The sequence below is a fragment of the Cynocephalus volans genome, chromosome 3 (genome assembly GCF_027409185.1).
Source record: "Cynocephalus volans isolate mCynVol1 chromosome 3, mCynVol1.pri, whole genome shotgun sequence".
Lineage (NCBI taxonomy): Eukaryota > Metazoa > Chordata > Mammalia > Dermoptera > Cynocephalidae > Cynocephalus > Cynocephalus volans.
Window position 1 is genome coordinate 34,749,451 of NC_084462.1, and position 17,637 is coordinate 34,767,087.

At 48.0% G+C, this 17,637-nt stretch overlaps 2 protein-coding genes across 3 annotated transcripts in view; one reads left to right on the forward strand and one right to left on the reverse strand.

The window, feature by feature from the left end:
• CYFIP1 (cytoplasmic FMR1 interacting protein 1) overlaps positions 1 to 17,637 on the forward strand; it is a 100,416-nt gene that overhangs the window by 81,216 nt on the left and 1,563 nt on the right. For both annotated transcript variants that reach the window (XM_063090697.1, XM_063090698.1), the window contains exons 24-30: positions 6,758 to 6,901; positions 8,667 to 8,757; positions 10,442 to 10,572; positions 13,085 to 13,157; positions 13,698 to 13,792; positions 14,531 to 14,769; positions 15,245 to 15,392. In XM_063090697.1, the coding sequence (XP_062946767.1) occupies positions 6,758 to 6,901; positions 8,667 to 8,757; positions 10,442 to 10,572; positions 13,085 to 13,157; positions 13,698 to 13,792; positions 14,531 to 14,769; positions 15,245 to 15,392 (921 nt within the window). The remainder of the gene's footprint in view (positions 1 to 6,757; positions 6,902 to 8,666; positions 8,758 to 10,441; positions 10,573 to 13,084; positions 13,158 to 13,697; positions 13,793 to 14,530; positions 14,770 to 15,244; positions 15,393 to 17,637) is intronic.
• The window catches only part of NIPA2 (NIPA magnesium transporter 2), a 40,518-nt gene continuing 38,868 nt past the window's right edge, over positions 15,988 to 17,637 (reverse strand). Inside the window, exon 8 of the mRNA XM_063090700.1 lies at positions 15,988 to 17,276. The gene's annotated coding sequence lies outside the window, so the exon portion shown is untranslated. The remainder of the gene's footprint in view (positions 17,277 to 17,637) is intronic.

A 17,637-nucleotide genomic window follows, 5' to 3' on the forward strand; every position in this document is an offset into this window, starting at 1 on the left:
GAGCCAGGCATCTCAGGGTGAATGTGGCCCTTCCTTTAAGCATGTGGTCATGAGCGGATGGCTGCTTTGCCAGCTGTGCATGTACAAGGCTGGGAGAAGGGGGATGCGCTCATGCTGGCTCAGGCGGGGAACTGGGGACTTGGAGGACTGTGCAGCCCCCATAGGGTTTTGGCAGCTGTTTGAAGCCTTGTGATGACAACCAGGGGTAATGAGGGCCAGACCTCATTGTCCTGGGAGCTGTATTCCGGGACTGAGCTTCATTTGTTTTAATATTAAGTGACACAGGTGGATGTATTTTTTGTAGTGATTGTCAAGCTGTAGTCATGGTTTTCAGGCTTGCTCAGTAGTGTCTACCTAGTACCTGCTGTGTTCCTGGGTGTCTCCGGCCTTGATGCAGGGGCTGAGTTCTCGGTGAATGCATGGGGGCTTCAGGCTCTGTAGAGCAGCCACGTGGGCCCCACACCTGAGGGGGCTGTGGATCGGCGGGGCCCACAGGTGCAGATGCACTCCTGTCGGTTTGGTGGCCCAGCCAGCATGGCCAGCACGGCAGGGAGGGGCTGGAGGGAGTAGAAGGCTGAGGACACACAGGGCAGGGTCGTGTTCCACTGTGCGGTGGGCTTCAAGCCCCAGCCCCTCAGCCTTGGGTTGGAGGTCTCCACCTCTGATGTCTCACCTGTGGAGGGGTCCCCAGTGGCAGCTGTCCAGAGATGGGAATGAGAAATGGAAACCCTTGCTGCTTCCCAGGAGACCCCTGGGGTGGGACAGGTGGCACTGGCTTGGGTAGGACACAGGGCAGGGTTGGAACAGAAACTTCCCCACAGCTCGGATGCCCCCATCCCCGTGCTCTGTGCACCCCAGAGAAGCCTTTTCCGTGCTCTCGCACCAGCTGTGGAGTGAGGCTGTCAGCAGCGGTGGACGTGGGAGCATGGAGGCGAGCTGGGGTTCTGCAGACAAGCACAGGAGAGGCTGGGCCTGCCACCCCCACCGCACACAACTGCACACTTTATAAGGCCCAGCTGGGTCTGAGAAGTAGAAAGATATTTCTAACCCTCTCCTTTCAGTCCTCCTGGTACCTTCCTTCCTCTCCCTACAAGGCAGCGGCTTGACCTTGGCCATGGTGGGCACGTTTGCATCCTGGAAGGGGATAGACACCCCAAATCAGGGCTTTGGCTCTGGAGAGCCACCCCTCAGAAAGAATGAATGGTGGGGGTGGTGTTTTCAGCACCATCAGGGTGTCCCCGAGCAGGAGAGGGGGCCTCTTTCAATGTCTGTGAACTGTGGGCAGGGATGTGAGGAAGGGGATGTGAGACTCCTGTTCAGGATTCAGGGATGGAGGGTGATGCTGTAAAGATGATGAGAAATTAAGTTCTCTTTAGTTTTTTAGAGGATAATATATTTTTTTGCACCTCTGTGATGGCAGTTAAAAACATAGTGCAATTCAGTTACTCCGTGACATGCTGATGTTTGAAGGTAGTGGGCTCTCCCTTCTACACACCCAAGATTAAAGGCTGGGAGGGGCCTTGCTCTCCGGGGAGAAGGGAAGTGTTGAGACTGGAAGCCGCATTGACACACGGGAGGCCGGGCGCTGACACTTAGGGAAGGTTGAGACAGGCACAGCCCCCACTCCCGAGACTGGCCACAGGTGCTGCCTGCAAGACGCTGCTCCGCGTGGTACTGTCCTTGCCACTACCCGATGGCAAGTAACTGAGCGTGGACACACAGGGCTTCGTGATGGGCTGGGGCCACCCCAAGTCTGGGCTTCATGTGTCTGCGTTGGCGACCCGGGAGAGCATCCGGGCAGTAGCCAGGTGCCGAGAGCGCAGTGAGCGGCCTCTCCTCCGTGGGCAGGAGGGGCGTGCACATGTGGGCAGGCTGCACGGTCCAGGTGCTGGGAGGCTGTTCCTCTCCTGAAACCTCTCAACAGGTAACTCACACGTTCTTCCCAGGACAGACTGGAAGTTGACTTTCATGCTGTAATCAGTTATACCCAAATCAAAAGGATGTTTTAAAAAAGGATTAGAACAAGTGCTCTAATGCCCCTTTTCTGAAATTAAAATGTAGCGTTTTACCCCTTTAGAACAAAAAGGAATTTTGTGTCATTTTTGAAGACAGGACTAGAAAGTTTGACAAGGAAGGTAAAAATTTCTTGGGCCTCTATGCACTAAAAGATTTGCTATGGACTTGGCTTGGCTCTGAAATTTTTAATCCCTTTCAGACATGACCACAGAATAAGCGTTTGTTACACCCTGATAAAGAGAAAAGAGTTACGGAAGGAGGCCAGGCAGTGAGGCTCTTCTTCCCTCGTCTGCTCTGCGGCTCCTCCCCACCCAGAGTTTGTTGGAGAGGATGGCCTTAGAAGAAGGGGAGCTGGGCCTTGGAGGAGTGCCAGGCCGCCTACACGTGCGGGCTGCCTGGGCGGCGTGCTCCTCCTGTGGTTTGCCTGGGCGGCGTGCTCCTCCTGTGGACTGCCTGGGCGGCGTGCTCCTCCTGTGGACTGCCTGGGCGGCGTGCTCCTCCTGTGGACTGCCTGGGCGGCGTGCTCCTCCTGTGGACTGCCTGGGCGGCGTGCTCCTCCTGTGGTTTGCACGGACTGATCGTGGGAGAGGGTTCGTCGGAGTTGGCTTTTGAGGAAGGGTCCTGAGACTGCACTGTGGGTCCATTCTTGCTGGCCAAGTGCTGTCTGTTGTGGAGCTGAAGGCTCAGGAGACATGTTTTCATTTTCCAGGGTCTTTCCCAGGAACACAGGGAGGCAGCTTTGTGTCTGTTCCCAGTAAGAGGCAGATGTGATCCTACAGTTCTGGAGGGTTCTAGAGTCTGCATTTGCCTTGAGGCAGTCCTTGCAACTTCCCACAATCAGAGAGCACCCAAGCCCTTTCTGTGCTGGTCGGCACCTTGCTGATGCCCCCACAGGAGTGTGCCCACTTTAAGGAATCCACAAAGCCGGTGCCGTTTTGAGGGGACAGAAAGAGTAGAATACTTGAATTTGATTTTTTTAGTGCAACCGTTTGTGACTGAACTTGCACCTCACTGTAACAGATTTCAGCCTCAGTCTGAGAAATTATGTTTGTGTAACTTTTGTTCTTATGACCTAAACCAGTATTTTATAGTTGTTAGATTGTTTGGGCTGTTATACAAGTGACAGTGATATTGACTGTTTATATCATATATAATATATGATACTTTTTTGAGGATGCTTCCCACAAAAAGGCAGAATGCCAAACATTATGATGTCAGGGTTACAGAGAGTATTCAAAACAGATAGCATCACCTGCAAGCACTTGCACGTGTCAGATACTCTTTATTCTGCTGCAGCGTAATTTATAGTGTTTGTAGCTATGTGATTAGGGAATACACAGGAATCCAATTCAAAAACTCCACTAGTTCTTTCTTATGAATCATGAGCTAGGGCTAGCGTCTTACAGGAATAAGGTCAACTTAGAGGAGCGACCCATTAATGACAATGTTATACTTTTGGTTCCTGGTAATGTCGCCACTTACAGAATGCCTGCTCTGAGCAGAACGCCCTTGAACACATTACTGGTATCTTTTTCCTATCATTTTCCTGATTTACGTGAAGTTTACAGGAACATCATGGAAGTTAGAGAACCCGAGCTGCACCACAAGTGAGTCTGGAGCCGTCTCTGGGGGGTGCCACCCACCTGCTCAGTTGCTGGACAGGGCCGCAGTCTCTGCATCAGGCCTGGGCAGCACAGTCTTTTTTGAGCTGAGCTCTGAGGCCAGGCATCCGGAGTGCTTCCCTCCTCTGAGTTTAACTATTTTACAATGTGGTACTTGTAGCTTTGCCCTCCTCTCCTCCCTCTGAGTAGTTAAGTCATGTCTGCTTTTTGTTACCCTCATCGTGCTGTCTCTGAGACGGGTTGTCTCTGGAGTGAGCCTCATGCACAGGGAAGCCAGGCAGTGGTGTGGTCAGGGACCGTGTATTCGTTGAGCAGCACCTTCTGTGACATGAGGTCATTAGAGTTCACTAATGATTCTCATGTTTTTCTTTTTGAGCATTGAACCTGTTATCAAGCAAAAATGTTACACAGAATTCCAGCAGCCAGAGCACAGTGGTGGAGTTGGGAGGAAGGAGTGTGTCTGAGCTGATGCTCTGCGGAGTCTTTCCAGTCTGAGAGGGTTGCAGGGCTTGGGCACAGGACAGGCACTTGGCAGGGCTTCAATTCTTTAATGTGTCCAATTTGGTCAGTGTAGTTTTTTGTTTGTATTTTGGTGACTGGCCAGTACAGGGATCTGAACCCTTGACCTTGCTGTTATAACACTGTGCTCTAACCAACTGAGCTAACTGGCCAGCCTCAGTGTACCATTTTATAATCAGTTTAGACTCAGACTCTGTTTGGGGGGCCCTAACCACTCACATATCTGGTGATTCGCTAGAACAACTCACAGGATTTAAAGTCAGTTGTATTTATGGATACGGTTTATCACAGCAAAAGGGTACAAAGCAGGATTGGTAAGGAAACAGGTGCAGCAGATGGAGTCTAGATGGAACCCAGCACAGGCTTCCAAAGCTCTCCCTCACAGGAGACACATGGGATGTGCGAAGCGTTTCTGCCTAGGGAAAAGAAGCCAAGTGAACCTGGGGCTGACACATAGACACATACCACCTGTGTGACTGGCCGTGGTTTCTGAAACTCCAGAACCCCCAGAAGGAAAGGAGGTGTTGGCCATAAATAATTCTATTTGCACAAATGACCTAGACAAGCTTGTACAGTACGGTCAGGTGTCCCAGGTATAGAAAACAACCTTATCAATTCATAACATAGGGAACATTCCAAGGACAGGCTCTCCTGAAGACACGTGAGAGCTGAACAACCAGGCATGCCATGCTGACTCTTCCTTGCACTCTCTCAGAATCCTTGCAGTCCTGATGTGGCTCTTTGTATGCATAGGAAATATTTAAGACAATTACAAAGGGAAGGATGATAAAGGGACCTAAATGGATGCAGTGTTGGTACACTTCACTCAAAGTAGTAAAATGTTGATTACAGTAGACTGATAAGATATGTATATATGTAATACTTAGAGCATCCACTAAAAAAAAAAATCTATACGAAGAGGTACAGTCAAAATGCTACAGGTAAATCAAAACGGAATTCTAAAAAATGTTTAAGTGACCCATAAGAAAATAGAAAGAATGAAACTGAGGGATGAAAAACAGGGAACAGATAGAAAACAAAGAAGAAAATAGTAGGCATAACCCCCAAAATATCAAAAATTACATTATTTGTTAACATATTAAGTATAAGTAGTCTAAATACAGTTAAAATACAGAGCTTGGGGCCGACCCCGTGGCTCACTCAGGAGAGTGCGGCACTGGGAGCGCAGCAGCGCTCCTGCCGCGGGTTCGGATCCTATATAGGGACGGCCAGTTTGCTCACTGGCTGAGCGCGGTCACAAAAAATAAATAAATAAATAAATAAAAATAAAATACAGAGCTTGGCAGGATGGATTAAAGAACATGACTCAACTATATGCTACAAGAAACTTTATATTGATGATACAGGTAGATTGAAAGTTAAAGAATGGAAAAAGATATACCATGCCAATAGCAATCAGAAGAAGGCAGGAGTGACTATATTAATATAAGATAAAATAGACTTCAGAGTTAAGAATGTTACCAGAGACATCACATAATGATAAAAGAGTCAAAGCACCAGGAAAACATAGCAATCCTAAGTATTTATGCACCAAACACAGTGCTGCTGTACATGAAGCAAAAACTGATAGAAGCGGAAGGAAAAACGAACAACCCACAGTGATAGCTTGGGACGTCAACACTCCCTTCTCTCAGTAATGAATAGAACAAGTAGACAGAAAATCAGCAACAATAGAGAAGAACTGAGCACCACCATCAACCAATAGAATTTAATTGTCTTGCATAGAATAACTCCACCCCACACAGCAGAACACAGATTCTTTTCTAGTGCCCGTGAAATATTCACCAAGGTAGACCATATCCTGGGCCATAAAACAAACCTCAACAAAATTAAAAGAATTGCAGTCTCACAGAGTATGTTCTCTGACCACAGTGAACTCAAACTAGAAATGAATAATAAAAAGATGACAAGAAGATCTCTAAAAGCTTGGAAATAATACACTTCTAAATATTCCACGGGTCAGGGCCGAGCCCGTGGTACACTCGGGAGAATGCGGCGCTCGGAGCGCAGCGATGCTCCGGCTGCGGGTTCAGATCCTATATCGGAATGGCCAGTGCACTCACTGGCTGAGTGCCGGTCACGAAAAAGACAAAAAAAAAAAAAAAAAAAAAAATTCCACGGGTCAAAGAAGTCTCAAGAGAAATTAAATAATACAGTGAACTGAATGAAGTGCAAATATAACAAAATTTGTGGGATGCACTTGAGAAGTGCAGAGAGGGAGATTTATAGCATTGAGTATTTACATTGGGGGTCTCCCTGCCATCTGCACCCATGTCCTTCAGGAGCTTGATGGTGTCCTCTACAGGAACCACCCCGACCACCTCCCACTTGCAGGGGCTGCTCTCTTGGGGCACCGTGTACATCCCTGAGAAGGCAGCTCCCACTGCCTTATGAGAAGTTTGCCTTTCGCAACAGGTTGAAGACTTACATACCAGCAAGGGCAGTATATTTCATAAGTAAACTCCCTGGATCCCTTCATTTGAAAGTGTTGTGTCTGTTGAGTGCGTCTTCGTGCACTGATTCTTCGTCCACATGTGTGCACAGGGACCATGTTGAAAGCTCTGTTCCTTGTTCCCCAGGCTTTGAACCTGGCTTACTCCAGCATTTATGGCAGCTACCGGAACTTTGTGGGGCCTCCACACTTTCAAGTCATTTGCCGGCTGCTTGGCTACCAGGGAATTGCCGTGGTTATGGAGGAGCTGCTGAAAGTCGTCAAGAGCCTGGTAGGTTCCTCCCGACGGGCCTCCTTCACACGGTGTGGACTCACTGAGGTAGAGCAAGTCAGGGAGTCTTCTCTCTCCATCTGGACTGAGATTCTTAACAGATGAGTAGATTCAGTTTAGCTTCAGACACCTGACCATATGTAGTTTGAGTTCTCCCCATCCGTCCTGATTCAAGAGAATGGATCCATGTTATTTTAACTGACTCACAGGAGTTTTGAATTACCAAAATATTGCCTTCCATATAAGAAAATATTGCTCTTTTTATGTGCAGAAGTAGTCCCCCCCCCTGCCTTGTAAAGGACCACTGCTGTCGCCCAAGACTTATAGGAGAACACAGTGCCCTGGAGATGGAGGACAAAACAGGAGCCAGGAGGTCGTGATAGAAACACACTTGTCTCAGCCTGCTTTCTCTGGCTGGCGAGTGTCTGGGAAGGGGCAATTCTGTGAAGACTCCCGTTTCTGTTTATGAAGTACAAGTTTTCTTAAAACGTGGATTTCAAGGAAACATCTGTGTTGGGAATGTACTAGAAATTATTGGCCACGCAGAGCTGGGAGTCTGTGGAGGCTCTGAGGGGTTTATTGGGGCAGAGGGCTGCAGAGAGGTAGAGGCCCAGATGCGAGGCCATGGGGCGCCAGTGGGTCTGTGCGCCACCACTGTGCAGAGGCTCCCATTACGTCAAAGTGAGCGTGGTAGGGGTGATTTGCATGTGTAAGTTGGGTGGTATGTGTCCTGTTTCTGGATACTAGGGGTTAAGTAATGTAACTAAAGGGTTCAGATGCATGTGTATCTGACACCAGGTTGAGGTCAGAGGTTGTGCTTGTACTACCATGTGCATAGAAGCCTTTGGAAGTCACTGAGTTTTTGAAAAGGGAAGGGTAGGATGGTACCATTTGTAGGCTGTAATGGATTTAGTTTTCTGAGAACTTTTTAAAGACTTTCATCTTTTTTTATTATTTTAATATTCTTTCTGTAATCGAGCTCAGTTCTTTAAGTTTCTTTATTGCCAAGTATAGATGTTCATATCTTTTCTGTGATTCACACACTAGCCAGGAGAAACCTTGAAACTGAATTCGCGGCCACCTGATTACAGCCGCAATCCATCAAGGGAAGATGATCTGATCATGAAGTTCATGACTGCAAAGCAAAGCAAAGGCCAATAGAATTCTAAGAAGCTGATAAAGCTACAATTATGTAGCACAGGATCAGAAATAAGTTAGAATATAGAAGAGTTTGGTGGTTTGGCACAGCCGTAACCCCATGACCCTCCCAGACCCTTCCAGGACCCCCTAGGACTCTGCCCCAAAGCACTTGGTAACCTGGCAGGTATTAGCATTCCTGGCCTTGCCACACTAAACATGAAGGAGACATGGTCCAGCCTTAAGGCTGCACGCAGTCCACCAGAGGAATGAGAGCCCGTCCTGGGGGAACTGCCATTGTGGAGCTACCAGTGCGCATGGTGTTGACAGTGCATCTGCGTGGGCAGTACCTGGCCACCTGAGCTCTCCTGCCCTTCTCCTGGTCACACCTCAGTCCACTTGCGTCTTGAGAGGGAGGTTGTGTTTTAGAACATGAGTTTAGTCAGGCATGTAAAGACACCTAGTGAAGGTTGCTTTCCGTGATGGGATTTCATTCCCAGCCAAAGTGATTCTGCAGTCCTGGTTATCGCCGTGCGTTTTGCTAACAGCCTCATTTTCAGAACGTTCGCCAGCCACAGCCTTCCGGAGAGTGGAGGCCAGTGGCGAGCGCAGCCTGTCTCTCCCACAGCTGCAAGGTACAATCCTACAGTACGTGAAGACGCTGATGGAGGTGATGCCCAAGATCTGCCGCCTGCCCCGGCATGAGTATGGCTCTCCTGGTGAGCACGGTGCCTCGTGGCCAGGCGCAAGAGCACTCCTCTAGGGCCCCTCGACCACAGTAAGGGAAATCAAGTCAGAAATTATTGAGAAGGCTAAGGTTGCCTTCCCCGGGTGGGAGGAGGTAGGAGAGCCCCAACCAGAGCCTGACTGTTGACAGCAGAGCTGGGAGGCAGGTCTGTAGGAAGGTATTGGGGCCACATTCACAGATGAGGCACCTGAGAGGTGCTGGAGCTCTCCTACAAGAAAATCACTGCCAGCGTGGGGCAGTGGTGTGACCACCAGTGCTGCTGCCCTCTAGGCTGAAGGGGGACAACGCCTCAGGTGCAAGCCCATGAGGGGCACTGGTCCTGACCCTCCTCCTGCTCAAGCCTATCCAGCAGGACCTGTGAGCAGATGTGCCCTTCAGGGTCCAGGCCCACAGGGCTTGCCACAGTCTGGTTTTGGGCTGTCCAAATAACTAGACTTAATGATGTTGAAAAGTATTATGTTGTGATAAAATTGGACAACAAATTTGTCACTTAACAAAATTGCATTTTGTCTCTTATCTGCAAATATTTTTTTGAAAGCTGGGCAGTTGAACACCAGCCTTGTCTTGTTAAGTGACTTGAGCTCACACATGGTAACCAACGGGACCGTCCTCGTGGGCAGTCCATGGAGAAGGGAAACAGCAGCCGTGCAGGGGCCCTTGTTTAGGAGAATCTCATTTGAATTTGCTGTCAGAAGGTACATGAGTAATGTTGGGGTAGTAACACTAATGCCTACATCCTGACTAGAGATGGGAATTTTAAGCATTGAAGAGGAAGCCCTTTAGGCCAGATCCATCATAGGCAAGGCTTCATGCAGGGGCTGTTGCTGGCGGCGCTCCCTCACGCGTGTTGGGGGATAGCACAGTAAGGGGCGTCCCTTCCTTGAGGGGTCTGAGCTCACTGTACAATGGGAGATGAGCCGCTGGTGTGGGGAGAGTGGGGGGTGTGGGCTGCAGTGCACAGAGGGCCATCTCACAGGTGGCTGGATCGAATCCCATACTTGGTTCTTCTCAGGGTAGTTTTGGCTACTCCAGGTCTGCATGACCACACACATTCTGGAGTCCGCATGTCAATTTTCAGCTGGGTTAGCGCTGAATCCACATATCAAGCTAGGGAAGGCTGGCTCTCTTTCCAGTCTTTTTGTGCCCTATTACATTGTCCAGGACACACCCGCCCTGCTCTGGAACTTGGGGAGAAAGTGTGCAGGATTCCTTACTGAGCATGATGTCAGCTGCAGGGTTTGTAGAGGCCCTTTATCAGATCATGCTTGTTCCCTTCTGTGCCTATGAAGGGATATCGCATTTTATTAAATACTTTGTCTGCCTCAGCTGGAGATGACAATATGGTCTTTCTCCTTTATTCTGCAATGTGGTGATATTTCCTGTCGTCACGGCCTTCTTGAAGATATGAGGTTGACTGAGGAAGAGGTGTTGGTGCTGAGGCTCAGGCTGCGGGGCCTGGGGAGGACATGCCCAGGTGGTGAACAAACCACCGTTGCAGGGAAGATGTCGGGGATGGGACGCTGCAGCCCTCCCCACAGCCGGACACAGTGGCAGTGTCAGGAAAGCGGGTGTTCTTGGCTGTGGACCCCCGCTGCTAGGGCTCTGGCCTCTCCAACCTCCCCCAACCCTGCCTCTGACTTCTGTCTGCCCCACAGGCATCCTGGAGTTCTTCCACCACCAGCTGAAGGACATTGTTGAGTACGCGGAGCTGAAGACAGTGTGCTTCCAGAACCTGCGGGAGGTGGGCAATGCAGTCCTCTTCTGCCTGCTCATCGAGCAGAGCCTGGTGAGTGCGCAGCTGCCCCTGCTGGTGACAGAGAAGGCTTTCTTTATTGGCAGTTCTTTAGTGGGGTGTGGGGAGGGGTGGTGTTGTAGAGCACCGTTTTTTCATGACTATTCAGACTTTAATCTAAATTTGTTTCCTACAATTGAAGACCAAAATGTAGTGTGTCTCAAGAGTGTTTTTCTGTGTGAACATCATAAAATGTTTTATTCTGTGATATTTGCAACCTCTAAACTGACAGATGTGATGCACGTGCAAGGTGCAAAGCACTGCTGCCCAGGAGAGCTCTGCAGCAAGGGAGGGGTCCACACCCGAGGCTGCCAGGCACCTGAAGTGTGGCTTGGTGTGACTGAGGAACTGATTTTAACTTAAATAGCTGTATGCACCCTGTGCTGTGTTGGGGACAGCGTAACAAGGTCACAGCCTGGCCACCCTGCTGCCTAAGCAGTGACATGGCGGGTGCAGCGCTTCCTGGCCCTTTACCCCCATGGGGGTTGTGCAGCTGTTCCTCCAACCTGTGCTTCCCTACAGCTCACGGTTTTATCTTAGAACCAAAATTGTTGATCTTATTCTAAACTTGTACATTGGGTAAATCCATCTTCTAGCCTCCTGAAGGATTGTTTCATTTTGTGTTTTAAATCCTGCTCCTTAAACCCAACCTGAAAATTCTGGTAGCTTGTGTGTGTGTGTTTAATAAGCTTTTTGTTTTAGAATAGCTTTAGATTGCACATTTGTTATTTTTTGTGAGTGTGTGTATCTTTTTCGTGACCGGCACTCAGCCAGTGAGTGCACCGGCCATACCTATATAGGATCCGAACCCTCAGCGGGAGCACACCGCGCTCCCAGCGCCGCACTCTCCCGAGTGCGCCACGGGCTCAGCCCGCACATTTGTTTTTAATACTGGGTTTTACTACCATTTTCACTGTCTTTCTGGTTTGGTTTGGGGGCAAAAATTTGAGCTCGTTGCAGCAGCACATGGATGCATCATTGGCGGCCAAGGGGACGGCCCTGCAGAGCCAGAGTCTGGCCCCCCATCCCGCCCTCCACATGTTGGCCTGGCCACTCAGGTCAGTCCCCTCGTCCCACTGGGCCCCACCCTCCTGCCCTCTGTTGGCCCAGGTGGGCCCATCGCCTCCCTGCTTTGTGTTTTGTCACTGCACAGCGAGCATACCCTGGAGATGACGCCACATTGGAATGTAGGGGCATTCCTCATCCTTCTCATAGCTGCTTGGTACTCCCCTGAATTCACCCTCTTTTTCGGGTTTGCACAGTGTGCAGTCACCATCTGATCCTTCCTGCCCCACCCCCTTCACCTGCGTAACCTAGAGCAGGAGCCCCACGGAAGCAGGCCCTCCTCTGTGCACTGGCCCAGAGCTGGCTCTGCATGCAGATCTTCATGAGGAACTCAGCACTGCTGTGCGGGCGCTGGCCTCAGGAGTGGAAGATAGGTGTGGCGTGGTTAGCCTCCTTTTGGAGCGTCCTGGTGGGGCAGATGCAGCTGACTGACTGCTAGCACCAAGTTTGTGTTAAGTGACAATGGGACACTTGCTGATGAGTACAGAAAGGTCTTCTCTTCTTCCTCTTGGTCTTAGTGTTGCCGTCATCTCTGGGGGGATCCTAAGGGGGTAAAATCTTATTAGTCAGTATACATCTTGACGTTCCAATAACTGTTTCTTTCTTTAATTGCTTGCATCGTTCCTGTGGAATTCTAAGATTTCAGGGTTGCTGTAGAATAGGAGGCAGCGGTGGCTCCTTTCCATCTCCACTGCCGTGGGCTGGTGAATGCACCGCGACCCGCGAGGCCCTTCCCTGTGGCCTCAGAGCTTCACAGTGTGAAGATGAACAGCATTTCCTCTGTTCTTGACCATCTCTGGGTATGTGGTGGGTTTTAGGAGTTCTACACCTCTGTGGTGTGGAAGGTACTTTCTCTCTACATGTGCATCATCATGGAGAATGGGCCTGGTGTGGGGTTTTATTACCTCTGTAACGGAGTTTTCAATACAAGACAGGTTCAGAGCGGCAGCTCACCATTTGTCCTGGACTCAGCGGGGAGAGCTTGACACTTGTAGCAGGGCAATGCTCCCTGGTTCCTTCTGCCTCCCGCACCATTTGCAGAGAACACACACTTCCTTCCGTCAGTGCAGCAGGTCTTGTCATAATCTCTCGTTCTTCTTAAGAGGCTGGTGGCAAAGCAGCAGGGAAGAGGGGGAGAGGGCTGCCAAACTGGCTAATCTGGGAAAATAGAGCCCACATTCAATGCTCGTTTTTACCCATGTCTATACTTAATTAAAAGTAACTAAAATTAAAAACTCAGTTCCTCAGGTGCACTAGCCACATTTCACGTACTTAATAGCCACACGTGGCTGGTGGCTGCAGTAGTGGACAGCACAGACACAGAGTTTTTTTGACAGGCTGCTTAGAGTATTTATTTTGCAATATTTTACACTTGTTTTCAGCACCAGGTTTCCAGTTGTGAGATACACTCCTTAGGTGACCTTTTCTTTCTCTGCTCTAGTCTTTAGAGGAGGTGTGTGACTTGTTGCATGCAGCCCCTTTCCAGAACATCTTGCCGCGAGTCCATGTGAAAGGTGAGCCTGTTTGTCTCTGGCTGGGGAGTCCAGAATCTGCTTTGCAGTGTGGTGTATACTTGGTGTAGCAGGACAGCTCAAGGCCGTGCTGTGAGCTCAGGGCCTGTTCAGTCATAACTGGAAGAGTGGACATAATCTAGTTAAGTGAATACTGAAGAACTGAGATATTTATGGCTGAAACAGATTTATGGATGACATCTATGACCAATATGATGTCTTGGATTTGCTTCAAAATAGCATGGGAGCGGGGGGTTGGGTGTGTATGAAACGAGTGACCCAGAGTTTGATCACTGTTGCAGCAAATGATGGGTTCATCACACTATTCTCTGCTTTAGGTTATGTTTGGAATTTTCAATAACATAAATTCCATCAGTTTGAATTAAAATACCAAATGAGCCAGTTCTGTAAAAGAATTATAAAGAGACTCTACATACATAATGTTAGTTAACTCACAAAATTTTCATTTTTTAAAACAAAATTAAACTTGCAATCATATTTTCATACAAAGGAGAATATAATAAAATATTTTTTCCACTTCAGAGGGGGAGAGACTTGATGCCAAAATGAAAAGACTAGAATCCAAGTATGGGCCACTGCACCTTGTCCCTCTGATTGAGAGATTGGGGACACCTCAGGTAAACTGTGCTGTGACAGCTGCAGCCACTGCAGGCCACATGGTGGGGCTGGGACCTAGGCCCAAAGGCATCGTGTGGTCGAATGGGCCTCAGTGTCTAAATTGGGGTTTGTGACAGGACTGCTTCAGGGATGGTCGTGAAGTTTAAACAAGCCAGTACACGGAAAGGGCTTAGCACACCACTTGGCACGTTAAGACACACACAGTAAATGTCACTTGTTTGTTGTCCTTGTCCATCTCTTCATGACAAAGCCTTTTTCATAGATTTTTAAGAGCAGAAGGAATTAAGACCAGGGTAAAGTGCTACGTCCCCATCACCTTGTGCTGAGTCAGATTTCTCAGCCTTGGCACTGTGCTATTTGGAACCAGATAACGCGGTGGGGGGGGGGGGGGGGAAGAGGCGGGGGGCGCTGTCCTGTGCATTGTAGGATGTTTAGCAGCCTCCCTGGCCTCCACCCACTAGATGACAGTAGACCCACTCCAACTCGTGACAACTAAAAATGTCTCTGGACATTGCCAAATGTCTCCTGGAGGCAAAATCACTCCTGGTTAAGAACAGCTGTGCTCAAAAATTCCCCTTGACCGTAGAATATATTTAATCTCGTAAGACACGATTGCTGACGTGCTTGTTTTGTTGATGCTTGCTTCTAGAAATCCTCTTCTGCAAGCTAAGAGTTTTCCCCCAAGTTATAAACAGAACTGGAATAGTTTGGTTTCAGCACTCTTGTCCTTTCTGCAGCAAATTGCAATCGCAAGAGAAGGGGACTTGCTGACGAAGGAGCGGCTCTGCTGTGGCCTATCCATGTTTGAAGTCATCCTGAAGAGGATCCGGACCTTCCTGGATGACCCCATCTGGCGTGGGCCCCTGCCCAGCAATGGGGTCATGCATGTGGATGAGTGTGTTGAGTTTCACAGGCTGTGGAGTGCCATGCAGTTTGTTTACTGCATTCCCGTGGGGACCCACGAGTTCACTGTTGAGTAAGTGTGTGCTCAGCCTGACACTTTGAAATAGGACAGAGTTCCAGTGAGGTGGAGTAGCTGCTGGGGGAGGCAGGTGCGGAAGTGGGTTGTTCTGGAAATGACCGGACACTTAATGAGCTGGTTTAAAGCTTCCTAAGAGGGACTTCTTACTTGATGCCACAGAGATGACTCAGAACTAGTGTTCAGAGAGCCGCTGAGCCTGTGGCAACTGTATGCAAGTTGAGTGTGCATTTTTCTGGGTGGGAGATCTGCAAAGTTGTTCTTCAGGGAGGGTTTATGATCTTAAAAAAGGTGAAGAAACACCATAGCAGAGGAACCAAAAAAAGGTATTTACCAAAAACAGGGAAAAACCTACTGCTCAGCATTCTCTCCCAGCTGTGGGCAGTGATATATATGGTGTGGATGTGGTGCCAAGAAAGACCCTTGAGAGCGTGGTCGTTTGACCACTCCACTAACTGCTTCTTGTTTCCAGGCAGTGTTTTGGCGACGGGCTCCACTGGGCAGGCTGCATGATCATCGTGCTTCTTGGGCAGCAGCGGCGCTTCGCGGTGCTGGATTTCTGCTACCATCTGCTTAAAGTCCAGAAACACGATGGCAAAGATGAGATTATCAAAAATGTGGTATGTGGACAAAAGTCTTTCACCATATACGGACATTTCGCAAAATTATACTCTATATTTATTACAAGTTTTTTCTGGGAATGTTCTTCACCTAGTACATAAAGGTACCACCAACTGGAGCTTTCTTTTTTATTCCCAAAATGAGTCTAAATATAATTGGCAAGTAAAGCAGCCTGGCAGATAAAATACTAATTCCATTTTCCTTCTCTTTTCAAGGTACTTAGATCTCCTCATATCTTACCTTATAGGATCTGCATTTTCAGAGTACTGGCATGCTATTCCAGTGTTCTGGCTTCCTACAAGCCAAAGTGTGCTTTTTAGTGCTTTTAAAGATCTTTTTGTCTGTGCCATTTTATGGATTCCTTGTAGCTGAATTCTAGAAAATACTCAGCCATTATCTTTTCAAATATTGTAGCCTTTCTTCCATTCTATTTTCTTCTCTTTGGACTTTATTTAGACATATATTAGACCTTCTTGTTTTACTTTGCACATCCTTTGCCCTGTTGTATTTGTTTTCTCTTGCTCCCATAACAGATCACCACAGGCTCTGCAGTTTAAACACCACCATTTATTTCCTCACAGTCTGGGTCAGAAGTCTGGGAACAACATGGCCCAAGCTTAGACTCACGCTATTAGTCAGTCTTCTGTCACTTGTAACAGAATACCTGCAACTGGGTAATTTATAAAGAAACAAATTTTTTCTTACGGTTTGGGAGGCTGGGAAGTCCAAGGTCCACAGAGCACACCTGGTGAGGGCCTTCTTGGTAGGGACTCACCACAGAGTCCCATAGTGACACTGGGTGTCACATGGCAAGGCCTGAGCAAGAGTGCATTCCCACATGCTTCTTCCTGTCCTTATAAAGCCCCCAGTCCACTCCCAGATAACCTATTAAACCATAATCCATTAATCCACAAATGGATTAATCCATTCATAAGTGCACAGTTCTCACAATCCAGTCACTTCTCAAAGACCCCACCTTTCAAATAACACATCGAGGATGAAGTTCCAGCGTGAGCTTTGGGGGGGACGTTCAAACCATAGCACTCACAGAGCCAGAATTGACATCTCAGTGGTGCAGTATTCCCTCTGGAGGCTCTGGGGATGAATCTGCTTACAGGCTCATTTAGGTTCCTTGCATTCATAGGACTGAGGTCCCATTTCCTGCTGGCTGTCCATGTGGCCCCTTCTGCAGCAGTGCACCAAACCTTCTCAGCTTGCGATTTTCCAACGTTCCCTTCTGCCACATCTCTCCTGGCTCTATCCATCTAGAGGAAGTTCTCTGCCCATATGATTAGAGCAAGTCAACCTGGCCAGTCTTCAAGTCCATAGCCTTAGCTACATTTGCTAAGTCTCTTTTGCTGTGTAAGGTCACATATTCACAGGTTCCAGGGATTGGTCGTGGATGTCTCTGAGGAGCCGTTCTGCCTCCTACACCTCCATTTTCTTGGCTCTCTGGGTTATATCTAGAGTACTTTCTTCAGATATATCTAATCTGTTAACTTTTATTTTTAAAAATCATTAGCTTATTTTTTAAAGCTCAATTTGGTTCTTCAAATCTTGGTGGTAACTGATAATTTTATTATCTTAACTAAATTTTTCCCATCTCTTAGTTTTTTACGTACTTCATGTATTATATCTAAATATCTGAAATGTTCCTTTATGTACAAGATTTTTATTACTGGGCTCTTACTTGATTCAACTTTATATAGTCTTCCTCTCAAGATTTGTGTTTGCTCCTGCTCATCTCTGGTTGTGCTAGTTAGAGGGTCCTGCCTCCAGGGTTCTCCGAGTACAGTCCAGCTTACTTCTGGCCCAGGCTGCCTCCTCACCTCACTGCTGCTGTTGGCATTTGCCCCTGAGGGAGCCCTGCTCCGCTTCACCTCCTGCACGGGCAGAACCAGCAATGCTTTTATAAAACTTGTAATACATTAGTTTACTCTTTCCCCACCAACCATATTATCTTCATCTTTATACTCCCAGCTTTTAGCACACAGTTTAATAGCTGTCTGTTGAAAGAATAGGCCTGTAAGTTGTAAAAATGAGTGACTATAGTAAGCATGAAACTGACAGAGAAATGTGCTTAAATTCAAAATCTATTCTTTGTTTTACTAGTTGCATTAAAGAGCTGATAGGTATGTCAAAACAGTTTGCTATAATTTTTCTGAGAAAATGTGAAAATCTTGGCATTTTGAAACATGAAGAATAAATGTACATGTGTTAATAGTTAAATATCCTAATTTTAAC